The sequence below is a fragment of the Centroberyx gerrardi genome, chromosome 9 (genome assembly GCF_048128805.1).
Source record: "Centroberyx gerrardi isolate f3 chromosome 9, fCenGer3.hap1.cur.20231027, whole genome shotgun sequence".
Lineage (NCBI taxonomy): Eukaryota > Metazoa > Chordata > Actinopteri > Beryciformes > Berycidae > Centroberyx > Centroberyx gerrardi.
In genome coordinates, this window is record NC_136005.1 from 14,222,878 (window position 1) to 14,236,409 (window position 13,532).

A 13,532-nucleotide genomic window follows, 5' to 3' on the forward strand; every position below is an offset into this window, starting at 1 on the left:
CGGTAAACAGTCGCATGTGTAATAACACCAAATATGTGTGAGATAACATTTACACTAGTGCATGCACGCCATAAGCCAATTTATATTCATATAATACATTAAACTGTCAGTCTATGCTATTAATCAACTTAATGCACAATAAAAGTATTATTAAGTAGACAGCCTATTTAATCAGAATTGTATGTTTCTATCAGTGCGTTATGGTAAAGCATGGCTGACAAATATGCAGTACGCCAATATAATTTCCTCTAAGCATTTACTATAAAACCTCCTTGGATAGCAGACGTGCGTAGGAAGAAGGAAGCGATAGGTCATTTAACTACGTCAACGAAACGTCAATGTCTGAAAAACCCCACACAAAGTTGGGAATGCCCAGCTGTAAACGAATGAAACGGGGGGAATGTTGAAGAAATTCTCTCTCACACACACAATCGCGAGAGATAAATATGTCAACAACAGCTCAGACTTACAGATAACGGCTGTATCTTAAAAGAATAAATATTGAATATTGGGGTTAAAGCGCTGAGTACCATTCGTCTCTGAAAAGGATGTCACGTACTCAAGAACTCTGAGATATCTTGGCGTCTGATAATACCTGTACAAATGTCACTGTATGTCCATTACTGACATTACTGACCAGGACTGAATCCTCCATCCAAGGCCATATTTTCTGAAGCAGAAATGCTGTGACATCAGTCCAGGAGGCTGGCATGATTCAGGCACATGCTCTGTGGATTTCAATGGGTGTAAGGGACTATTTTGTCATACAACCTGGCAATATTTGTTCATCACTGGATACCAAACCTCTGATGCTTAAGCAATATAGTGGCACAAATTGTGATATGGGTGGGGGAAAAAAGGAGACTGTAATTGGATAATAACAGAATAGACAAATTTTATTGTGATAAATACAAAATTAACAAATGCAGGGAATGTCAGAAACTCAAAGTAACCTTTGTCACCACTTATGTCACCAACTGCTAAGAGTGTCCGCAACGTTTGGCTCTGTACCATCTGCTCTGGAGAGGTCAAGGATTCAGTGCTGTCTCATTTATGGATACAAAACAATTAGCAAAAAAAATCTAATAAATAAGCAACATTGAAACATCCATCACAGAAAAGCTCTTCACAGACAAAAAAAATGATAATAAAAAACAAAACAAAAAACATAACAAAGCAAAAAACAGTTATGTTAAAATAATCTAGGGAAGAAAACAAAATTCACACCCAACATTGTACTTGAAGGTTCACCCTTCAACATTTGGTCTTAATCATCAAAAACTGAGGTATACTTGACTGAATTTGAATAAAAAAAAAATGAACTCTCCATCTGCGTTTCACCACTGAAAAACACTATGAACCACTTCTCTGCCCTTGTTTTTAAAGCATGAACTGCAGCTGTATTGATATGAAAGGAAAGGAGCCATTTAACAAATGGGGAACAGAAGAAGGTACTTCGACTGGCCTGTACTTAGATTAAACAGATGCTTTGATGTACATGAATGGAGTCCAGAGGAAGGGGCGGGAGAATTAGGACACGGGCCAAGCATCTTCCAAAGTGTGGACCTCAGATAATACAGCATCTAGATCACGCCAGCCAACATGAGATCTACTCTAATTAAAACAGAAATCACATATTCTCTCTTGGATAGGGAAATAATTGCTCAATTTAACTGTACAATCCCAAGCTTTAAAACTATAGGAATATAGGACCATATTACAGTAGCTATTTTTGTGGAAAGAAAAAAAAACATTTGATGTATAAATCAGATAATCAACCTATGGTAAATTACTTTTCATTTCAGTGCTCGATTAATCAATTTCAAACAATCACTACCAAAAACAAAGACATTGGCAGCAAAACAAACAATTAGTGTCTGGCAACGAGACAGATATGGATAGGCCTAAACATTGATGAATTCATAATTACTTTTTTCCATACGTAAATATTGATGCTTTATTATTCGTCACATATAGTTCTCAAACATAGCAGAGAAATGTAAGGACAGTCACAGTGAAGAGGTGACTGACCAATTGACATTTCCATCCCCTTCTACCAAAGTTCAAAAGGCACTGCTAGATGTTTAGGTGCTTCCATTTTTAGGCTCCGACTTTGAAGGGGCTTGGACAGGCCATCACAACAGGTTTGGTTCAATTTCTAGCAGCTATGACAACAGATAACGCTACACCGCCGATGGCTACTGCAGTGGCACCAAATAGCCACTTCCAGCTGAGACCCTGGGGAAGGAATGGAAGAAAGAAAAAGAGCGCATGTTAAATTGATTGAATATCGTGTAGTGCAAAGCTCAAAGCAAGATCTCCATTTGTCTTAAAACCTCTCACAGATATTTAAGAGTACCATTAAGATATGCAGCATTGAAGCCTGACATTAAATTATATTGTTGATGTTCACTGTTTATCACCTTACAAAGTTCCATTCACTATTTCAAATATATCAAAAAGTAATAAAATATAAGTGCATGAGCATCATGTGATTAAAGTAACATAGAGGTTACAGCTATATCCTAACCCTAAATGGTGACGGTGGGTGTGACTCAAACACTCTTATCATCTTTTAGAAACAGCAGTCTCACCCAAGAGGACTTGGCCTGGTGTTTCTGTGTGCTGCTGCTACTGGCGGGGTTACCCAGCATCTTCTTATACATGGCCTGCTCCGCTCCCTTCTGTTCTGAGTGCTTCTTCACCAGCTTGGACAGCTCTGCGTGGATCGTCTATACCCCAAGAGACAAGACATAAATGAGCTGCAGGCCACAAGCACCCCCAAACACACACACACACACACACACACACACACACATACATAACACAAAACCTAACTGTCCTGCTATATAAATCATAAGTGGACATGGCATGGTCCATGTACAGGGAAACAAACACAATGTCCTGCTATATCATCCCATGACAGATTTCCTTCTTGATAGGAGTGTGTTTCAGGATGACAATGCCCCTTATCAACAGGCACGAGTGCTCACCAAGTGGTCTGGAAAGCATGACAATGATGTCAAGGAGCTTTTGGAAAGGAATCTGACAAAGCATTTCCCATCACTGCCATAAAGTCGGAGGGAGCAAGTGATCACTCAAAATTATTGTCGGCAGCCATTAACACTGACGTTGTTCTGAAAGACAATTTTCGAGCCACAAAACACAACACTCCTTTAGAGAGCTGATATTTATTCCAGGTGTACGCTACAGCTTCATTTGTAACATTTTAACAATAGCAATGACTACACTGTGTCTTAACGCAAGAACAATATTTTCATAATGGCTTATGGCGTTATATCTGCAACATGGAAGTCAACTACTTTTGGTTTGGTCATTCAATAAAACATTCTTCCTAAATAAATAAATAATTATGATGTTTGTCATTCTTTGCCGTCTTACAAGAAATCACAAAATTAGCCTGCCTGTTAGCGTACATGTCCACATATTTATTCCAGGGAATGGGCTCAGCTATTGTTCAAACATTTTGTTTCAGATCTCTGAGTCACTTATCCAGTCTTAAAGCTGGAGAGTGACTAAGCAACTCACTGCTTTCAGAGACAACACAAATGTCATGCTTATGCTCTGTAAACGCGCTTTCAAAACAGGGTGTAACGCCATTATATAGAGTTCAATGCAACGTTCACTTTGAAATGTCTTACTGAAAAGATGATGCAAGTATAAGCACTCATTTTATGTCTTCAGAAGGTTACATCACAGCACACAGTCTACCTTCAAAGACAAGTGTGAGGAGTGGGGAGTCAGTGTCTGTTTGAATCTCTACCCCCAGGGTCTGCTCCTCCCCATCTATTGCTAAGATTAAGTGGATGTCTTAACTGCACAGGGTTTCAGCAAGGCACCCTTGGCAAGTTGGCACCGCTGTGGTGCAGTCATCTATGCACCATCAACACACTCAAATGTTCTGGGGACAAAAAAATGCATAACACTTATTGTCCCCAGGGCCAAGATAAAGTAAATAAGCATGCAAGTGGTTTAATTAAAGAGTCTTTTCACAACAAAAGCTGTAAAGGGAAATTCCATTTTAACATAACAAATAACCTAGCTCCAATTTGCAACTGTGTGTTGGGCTTCAGCAAACACATCACTGCAAACATACACAAGGCAGACAGTTTGGAGATTATATAACTCAATGGCATAACTCTTATCTGCCAGGCAAAAGCTTCTCCAATGGCGTTCGAGAGCATACAATCTTCAGTACGCATCTTTGTAGACTCGAGATCTACAAAAGATTGTAGATTGTACTCCCAACTACAAATGGGCCACTTTAATTCGACAATCCATCTAAGATTAGCCGCATACAAAATGTAGTGGTGCATTACATTTAGGCCTATGCCTTGGATAAAAAGCTTAGTGGCAGCCGGGCAATGCACTGTTTGACAGATTGGTGTAGGACTGAAGTGGGGGATTCTGGGCATGAGTACCGAGCTGCTACAGCATGCAGCTGATCCAAGAAGCCCACACACTGAGCTGAGCTCTGTCAAATGGCCTCGTGTAGCCAAAGAACCTCATGTATCAGGCTGTATAAGCAGAACAGCAGGAACAGTAGCAAGGCATTAGATATGGCCGGTTTGCAGGGCACAAAGAGACAAACCTATTTACAGCAACAACATGAAAACAGATCCACTGAAATGATGAATCAGCAGTCCACCTGACTTTACACTGGACACTGTGATAAGATATTTTACACTGTGGCACCATCTACTGGCCATAAGTGAGAACTATGACACATAGCTCCAAAAGCTGTGTTGTCTCTAAAATTAATGTGAAGAAGCCAAAAGTACCTTGTTACTTGGTTCCAACTTCAGTGCCTTCCTCAGAATTTGAATGGCTTCTGCAAATTCACCTTGCAGGGCCAGTACCTGGAATGGCAACAGGCCAACTCTTAATACAAGGACCCAACACAGATAAACAGATAGACAGAGAGAGTGAGGTGTACCTTGCCCATGCGGAAAAGTGCTTTTATGTTGTCTGGCTGGTGGGCCAATGCTGAGACACAAGATTTAAGTGCTGCATCATAGTGGTCCAGCTTTAGCTGAGAAGCAGCCATGTTGTTTAAACACTTTACTTTCACATCCATCAGCTCCATCTCCTCCTCGGGACTAATGTCCACTGCAACAGAAGAGACCACAACATAAACAACAGAAACACCAGCAGAAAACATCAAACAAAAACAGAACCATAAAATATGGTCACAAAAATAAAAGGATTATTAACATAATTATATGTATTATATTAACATAATGTACAATGTGCATCACTTATGTGACCAAGAACCAATTAGTCCTGTAATAAACTTTCCACTGGATCAAGTATCTCACCTTTAGAACTAGACTCAGTGATCTGCAGGGCGATGCTATAGGAGTTGACAGCAAAGGCATAGTCCCCATGCTGGTAGTGGGTGTTGCCCCTCTCTCTCTTATGGCTAGCCAGGGCAATCCTTTCTGCAGGGGGCAGAAGCTCCAGGTCTGGAGCATCAGTAGCATCCAGCAGTTCCACTTCAAGGGACAGCTCAGCATTGGGGGGAACCTCAGGGTCAAGACTGACAGGAGGAGAAACACAGTCAAATTCAGGAAGTAAGAGCATTCAATCACTGTATTAGGCACAGTGTAATTAGGAATTTTCATCTGCCTTAAAGTGTGCTTCACCAGAGGGGTCAGAGCACTAAGGCAAGCAGGAGCAGCAAAGGTTCAGTGTCCTGTTCAAGGACACGTCAACAGAGATGGACACATTGGCTGCTGTGGGGATCAGACACAGGACCGGCTCCCTAACTAACCTGCTGTTTAGAAGTAGAAGTCAACGCAATCAAGCTGAACACTTCTGAAGTATGAGAACGGGATCAAAGGAGTTAAGTTAAAGTCTGCTTCGGGGAGAATGTCAGTGTCAAGACTGGCAGTAGGAAAAACCAGATGAACAGTAAAAACAACAGTGGATATGGGAGTGGCCAGCAGTATCAAGGCAACCCACAGGAGAATGCCAGACTGTAGCTGAGAATTAAGGTAGATTGTAGGCGGCAAATGGTGCGTTTGATTCACTAACAAAGCCAGGGGCCTTTAGGAGAAGGCTCTGCCCACAGCTGTTTTCTTTTGCTTGGAATGACAAGGACTCCTGCATCTAGTAAGTGGGGGATGGAGTTTATAGAGAGTAAGTTAATCAGTGATATAATGAGCCACAAGGCCACATAATGTGGACTGTGGCAGTCAGTGCAAAATTCAGCAGAGTCGAACAGCTGAAAACAGCATCAAAGAGTCCACCACATCTTGAACTGAATCCAACTCTGCCTCAACTTGTTGACAAAAATGGTGCAGGAGCAAATTGTGGAACTATTTTGCTTACAGAGCTCAACCGACATATGAAGACCCCTGTGCAAAAGTTGCTACAAAAGGTGTCCAAGTTCAAGAAAGGGGCATTTAAGGAAAACTCATAAGTTGCAAATAGCTTTTTTCATATGATTGCAATTCTTTGTTTATACTACAACTGCAGCAGCAAAGAATATTACAAAGTACGGAAGACAGTGAATAGCAGTTTGATTGAAACACATCGCCTACCTCCCACGGGAGCCATATGCATATTTTGCATCAGCCTGGATGAGGGCCTTCTCTCCCATTTCCATGAGCTGCACTGTGAGATCCAGTGCCTGAAAAGAGAAACATCTCACTGCAGTAGGATACAGATATATCAAACCACACAACACCAGTTGCTGTTATCAATAATATAAAGTTACAGATTGTGTGAAGCAAAATAAAACCTATCTCACTAAGTCTATTTTTACCTGGATGACATCGCCATCTCCCAGAGTGAAAGAGAGTTCAGGCTGCTCCTCTACAAGTGTGCCATCATTTAGGCAGGTCTTAAGATGAATCTTGACATTCTGTCCTTTCTGTGGCCGACTGTCTCGCCCTTTCCCTGCCTCCAAGACTTTCTTCTTCAGCTGGTCATTACCTGCAGACAGACACAGTAATATAAATCTCAGTCAGATCAAATAACACGGTGATCTATTTTGATCTATAAACCTTTATTTATCCAGGGAAGGCTTACCGACCATGCATGCTCTTTTTCAGCAGGGACATGCATCATATTCATACAGTTTACACACACACTGACACCTGGCAACTGCTCAGTACAATCACAGTCTATTGTTGGCAACTGAGCAGTGCTACTGGAGCAACTATGGGTCAAGAGCCTTGCTCGAGAGCACCCTGTTGCGGGCGGGAAGTGTGTCTCATTGCCTTTCCCCATTAAGATTTACCAGCTGGTCTGGGATTCGATCTGGCAACCTTCCAGTCACAAGCATGCCTCTCTAACTTCTAGACTACTGCAACACTGTCAAAGATTAATCCAAAGGAATGTCACCTTCTACAGTCTGACATGGTGTCATGAAGAATCCTTGGTAGCTCCATACAGGAGAAGACGTTGGGCTAACTATGTCTTGTGCCATGCTTTGGCCCACATACCTAGTACATCCAGCCATTCTTCCACTGGGGCTGAAGTGTCTGAATCTTTGTCTGCTTCTGTCTTTCCAGACCCATCTGGGTTGTTCGTCTTCCCACCCCCAGCATCTTCCAGAGGAGGGGGGTCGTCGTCAATATCCTCTTCATCCAACATCTCGAAGTCCTCCCCGCTGTCCAGCAGCGAAGTTCGTCCAGACTTCTTGGCTGACAGGACAGCGTCATGGCTGTCACGCGCCTCGATGCTCTCCTCCTTTTCAGTCATCTGTAGAATGAAACACGACAATGAAGCATAACAACTTAAAATACGTCAATACTAAAAATGTGTTGACGCCATATTAGCAAGTTGCATCAACCCCGAGTCCTAACTGAAATCCACCTCACTGCTTCCATGAGACGTCGTCATATCATACGGTAAGCTAACTACCTCGCGAGCTAAATCAGCAGGATTCAGTCAAAACCAATGATAGCATAACAGTCCAGACATGAGTCGACGATTATCAACTTTACAACAATAGCTACTGCTACTAACTTCGCTAGCATGCGATTCAGTCGTTATCTACCATTAACTCGATAGCTTGGCTCCAACAATATTTTGATTAACAACCTGGCTAGCTAGATGTTTCCAGAACTTTCTGAGAAGTTTAATGTCTCTTCAGACGGCCAGATGATGCTAACGTTAGCCAAGGAATTTGACATTAGCAAGCTAACGTTGACGTTAGCTGTTAGTTAGCTAATGTTAGCTGGCAATAATGTTCGCTTGTCTTGCAATGAATTGCTGCTTATTTCGGCATCGAATAGGACATACAACCAGAATACCCTATGTGATACGCTTATATATCAAAATAAATTGGACCTTACCATCAGATAATGTGCAGAGGCTTGCTTTGGTCCAGGGAGGTCCGAGTCTGGGGTCCCGGATTTGCCTGCTGTCTCTACAGCAAAACAAGCTGCTTCCTGGTAACCTTGAGGTTTCTGTATTTCTATTGGACCTTTTTATGCACCCATGCATACATCACACTGGCAGTCTGTTAAAGGACAGTTTGTGTTTTATTAATAACAAGAAATTATTTAACTTCTGAAGTTTGCTTCTGTCAAAAGAAGGGCAATTCATATAATCACCAAAAGCCGCAAAATGCAACATTACAAAGCTTCTTTACAAGTAGGCTACTCTAATCACAGCTTCATGATGAATGCACTGGAAATGATGGGAAAACGTGATTCTGACAATATCCAGCGTGGTTTTCAGTGTATATGAATGCCTACATTTTATATTAAAAAAATGGTCTAATGCTAAATGAAAGTTAAGACAAACTTTGTATGAGTTGTGATTGGTTGTTTCTAAAATTCACTTTGGAAAAAGCCCCATTTGAAGAGTTTAACCAACAACAACCAAAAGGATTTCACTGGTACTAATTTCTCACCTGTTCACAGTCAGTCTTATTCATTGCAACTGACATAGCTCCAGGCTGTATGCAATAAGACATTACAGTTTAGTGTCTTGTTAGCATCTTTTTTCTCTGCTTTCTTGCTTAATAAGAGAGTTGACTAATACCATATTCTTAAATAACTGAGTGGTATAGATTAAAGCCTTCCAAATTGATCACGAAAGTGGTGCTCTCCCTCCACGATAATGATCTGAATCCTTGGAAGAATCATGAAACAGAAACACCACATGTAGGCTATGTACTGGGGGTGAAACAGAGTTCAACCTGACCGGAGAACTGGTAAATCCAATTTCAAATAATTCAAAACACAAATATGATTCAGCTCTCAGGAGGGCACCTGTAGGGTCAAAGGGGGCTTCAATCTCTGCACAAGCGCCCTCATGGGGTTTTATGTAATATCTATTTCTTTCATCCTTACTTGAAACAGGGCAAGATATTCATAAGAGGTAAACTGGTTAAACAAGAATACCCTCTGCCTCCTTAACAATAATTTTAGGTGCAGCAAATCCTTTTTTCCCTTACCTCTGTCCTGCAAATGTCTGTGCAAGAACCTGTTCCCTGAAATATCCAGTGAGCTTATTAAATCTGATATCTGGCATTTGCAGAATCAATTTAAAAAGTCATTTGAGTCTTTTGGTCTACCTAAAAGACAATATCAACATACCAAGTTCTTTGACTAATCATAATTTTGAAGATGGAGCATCCACTGGAAAATTGGTTTTCATAGATTAACATGATTTGAAGCAACCTCCTGCACAGTACACTATCTATCTATCTATCTATCTACAAGTGAGGTGAGGGCATAATAAGAGCTCAGAGGAAGAGATTCAAACAACAGGGAAAAATCAAATGACATTTATTATTGATGCATTGTTTCTTTTTTGATAAGCAAATTATCTGTTTTTCTTTCAGTCTAAAGAAACTTTACAATATAAAGAAACATACAAAGGACATCTTTATTACCTACACAAGACACCTAAGTCCCTAAGACAAGATTCTGAACTATCCTACCATGAAATACAAAGCAAACCCAAGAGACAGACTGCTTCATATTGAATACTGCCGTGTCATCAGAAAGGACCATGAACGGTACAGGAGAATCATTTATATCCCCTTCCCCTCCCCAACCCCACATAACCACCCCTCCCACCCAGCAAATCTTCCTAATGGTACAGTATTATACATCACAATAGAAGTACAGAGATGGCCAACAATCGATATACACAGAGGACTGAGAGAGGATCAGTGAGAGAGCATCAATCTATACAACGCTATTACAGGAGTGAATAGCAAAGGACACAGTTTTTCCCCATAAGTATTACTTTTTGATCTATTCTTAATTTAAAATGAGGTTCTCTAAGTATTTTTTCCTTTTTAAAAGTTTTTTTTTCTTAAATTGATAAAAATCCTTCATATTAAAAACTGTAATATGTGGTCACATGTTTTTTGATGAGAAGATGCCCTTTGGAATAATCAATCAAACGATTATTCGATAGCCAATAGTAAAATTTAACTGACAACATAGGAGGCAAGGGCAGAGCGAGGATGCCGCAGCTGCATGAGAAATGATTTCAACATGCTCATTCACCTCTCTCTGTCCTTACAAGATATTTGGTGGCAGTTGTAGCCTATTTCAAGCATTCATCCTCCCCACCATACAAGTAATTAGCATACAGTTTCCATTTATTGTTACTGTATTCTATACATTTTTAATGGAAATTTAGTGTTTGCCCACATGAACCAAATCTTAAGCGCATCTTTTCTCTATGAAAAACATGGACAGTTTATTTATAATTTACTTTCAGCTGTATTCATTGGTAGTGACTGACATATCAAAACATGTCAATGATATCAAAATGCATTATACAGTATTTACAAAAAAGGAAATTAAAGAAAAGGGGAGGGGGCTGGGGAGTGAGGGATGGGATTGCAGCGAGACAGGAGAGGGAAATAAAGGGAGGTGTGTGTCAGTACATTGAAGGAACACTGGAGAGTGTTTCCCAGGCCACTGATAGCCAAACCCTGGAGATGTCCCTGCTGAACTCTGAATACAATCTGGTTCACATTGATATCAGAAAACTGATGAGTACATCACCAACCAATAGAGGCTACAATGGTTCTTTTGCTATTGTTGGTTTGAACACAGCTATAAAGTAAGTGCTGCAGAGTGACGTCATGATGAGAGATACAGTAATTTAGACCTTTGAAACAGTGACAGAGGGTCGATCAGGCCAAGGGTACATAATGTACCAAAAAGAACAAATTAAATAGCGTAAAATGTAACGATGGATTTTCTTTGTGTGCAGATTCTATGGGCTTGCTGTTTTCCCCCCAAAAACTTTTTTTTTCTCTTGAATACACTTCACAGAAATTAAAAAGAAAAAAAAATCTGCAGAAAACAATCCACAAAAATGTAAAGATCTCCATTACAAAAGTAACCTATTATTGTTCCTCTTCTTTAGACCATTGAGGCTGCATCATCCATTAACCCCCTAGTTGCATCACTCTACTCCCATCACCAGCGCTGCTACAGCCACCCAATACTGCCAAGATCCGTTATCCCGTACATGTAGGACTCACAGGGAACTGGTCGACGGGAGCTCCAAGGAGAAAGTTAGTGAGCCTGTCGTGTCTGGGCTAAGACGGTGGATCATAAGGATCTGTGAGTTCAACCCAAACTGAACGCAAGAGGGCTTTATGTGTGTATCAGAAGTCCCAGAATCTCTCCCAGTTCATCATCAAGGAGACACTGGCAAGGGACCAGAATGAGTCCTAGGAGGAAACAGTGCCACTGGAGTCCATAGTGAGGTTGAAATCAAACAAAGCGATGAAGGGGAAGGAGCCACTTTTTTTTAGGATTCACAGACAACTTGTAAATAACAAATAATAAAACAACCACAATACAAGCTAAATATGTTGTATTTACAGGCAAGACCAAATCCATAGAAGAGACAAGAGGATCTACAAATCTCTCTCTGTCCGTCACTGAATGAGAAATGCCAAGACAGATGGGCAGTTGTGCATGAACCAAAACAAATGTTCAAAGCTACCTGTCCTGAAAATCACCTCAGGAATTCCATCAGAACAGTCCATTCCCACACAGTAAAACCACAGAATATTGTGAGGAGGGGTGCTTATTAAGACAAGATACCTAGAAGACTGATTATTCAGGTGTACCAACAGATACTTTGTGCCGGAAAAACAGCAAGGCTCTGGGAAAGCCTCTGTTTTAATTATATGGGTAATTTTAGCCAAGATAACACCTCAGCACAAACCATTTCATTAGCTGAGGACAGTCAATTATTCCTATCATACTCTTGCGTTTAAAAGTTTATGCAATTGGTGCTACAAACTTTTAGATAGTGAAGACACTAGCTACAAGTTCCTAAGAGAATTTAAGGAGAGGTATGTGAAGGGAGTCTGACTGTGACAAAACAAAACAAACAAACATCAAATACCTAAAATCATGTAAACAGAAAATCATTGTGCATTTTTCGAGTGTGTGCTTATTCTGTCATTGTTGATGCTGCTGCTGAGATAAAATGTGCCCTTTACAGGAAATCATAACTACATCATTAGTACAATAATATCAATTATGAAAATTATAACAATAATATTATCATCAACAACAAAAAATACAAACATTTAATGAAAACCATTCTTGCCCTAAAATAACATTATCAGTTCATCTTTTTTTTTTATCCCCCCCGAAAGGAGCAGAGTTATTGAATGAGGGTTTTCAGCCCCTATCAGTCAACTACTGCGCGCCCTCATAATTTAAGTTATGATCAGCATAATATAATGGAGTGGTGGTGTTGGTGGTGGTGGTGGAGCTGGCTGCAGAGTGGCACCTTGATTGGGTACGAATGCCACCCGCGGGGGGCAGGTAGTGGGTTTGGGAGAGATGGACCAGGAGCGGGTTCGGGCTCTCACTGTCCTGGGCCCGCCATGAGGCCCGGCAGGCGAGGAGAAGCGGCGAAGAGACCCTTCCTGTTGCTTGGAGACTGTTTCATGCTCTTACCCCCATTTTGCAGGCGTTGGGATGGGGGCCCTTGAGGGGAGTCCTGCTTTCCAGGGGCATCCCCAGGGGCTGTGTGGCGCAGCACACCGTCCAGGAGGGGAGGAGGAGGAGGAGGAGGGAGGAAGGAGGGTAATGCAAGACGCACCAGGGTGGATGGGAAAGGGAGATCAGGGTAAGGGGAGATGAAAAAGAAATAAAATAAAATAAAAGATAAAATAAAATAAAAAAAAATCACACACTCATCGTCATGTTGGGTGAATACTGTAAAGAGAGAAAAAAAGAGGGAGGGGAGAAAAGATAAGCCAATACTATATTAAACTTCTAACCCAATTCAAGTTCAAAGCAATACAACTAACTAAGCTAAATGCCATGTACAGTACACCAGCCTTTGTGCAGTATTATATAACACATACCAGCTAAACGGCATCATCGCTATGACGATAAAACCTCTCTATTTGTTTTCTATGTCAGTAAACAAGCAGCAAGCAGAGCATAGTCCAGCCAAAGGGAAAATGTTAAGGAATTTAAGAACACAGTGAAGGTGACAAAAAACTCAGTTGTCAGTCTGGAATGAATCAGGAGAAGCGCACTATATGA

At 40.9% G+C, this 13,532-nt stretch overlaps 2 protein-coding genes across 3 annotated transcripts in view; both read right to left on the bottom strand.

Moving 5' to 3' along the window:
- Positions 1–878: 878 nt before the first annotated feature.
- Positions 879–8,396, bottom strand: fkbp8 (FKBP prolyl isomerase 8). The gene is made up of 9 exons (XM_071921951.2): positions 8,328–8,396; positions 7,473–7,731; positions 6,791–6,960; positions 6,567–6,655; positions 5,340–5,560; positions 4,958–5,130; positions 4,803–4,880; positions 2,595–2,732; positions 879–2,238 (listed from the first exon to the last, which is right to left on the bottom strand). Exons 1-9 carry the CDS (start codon positions 8,328–8,330, stop codon positions 2,152–2,154), a joined length of 1,218 nt encoding a protein of 405 aa, XP_071778052.1. The 5' UTR covers positions 8,331–8,396; the 3' UTR covers positions 879–2,151.
- A 1,674-nt stretch (positions 8,397–10,070) lies between these two features.
- Positions 10,071–13,532, bottom strand: part of ssbp4 (single stranded DNA binding protein 4) — a 76,002-nt gene continuing 72,540 nt past the window's right edge. The window contains exon 17 of one of the 2 annotated variants that reach the window (XM_071921893.2): positions 10,071–13,004. In XM_071921893.2, coding sequence (XP_071777994.1) covers positions 12,924–13,004 — 81 coding nt within the window. In that variant the 3' untranslated portion in view covers positions 10,071–12,923. Of the gene's footprint in view, positions 13,197–13,532 lie in introns of both variants that reach the window. The other variant, XM_071921894.2, reaches the window with a different exon arrangement.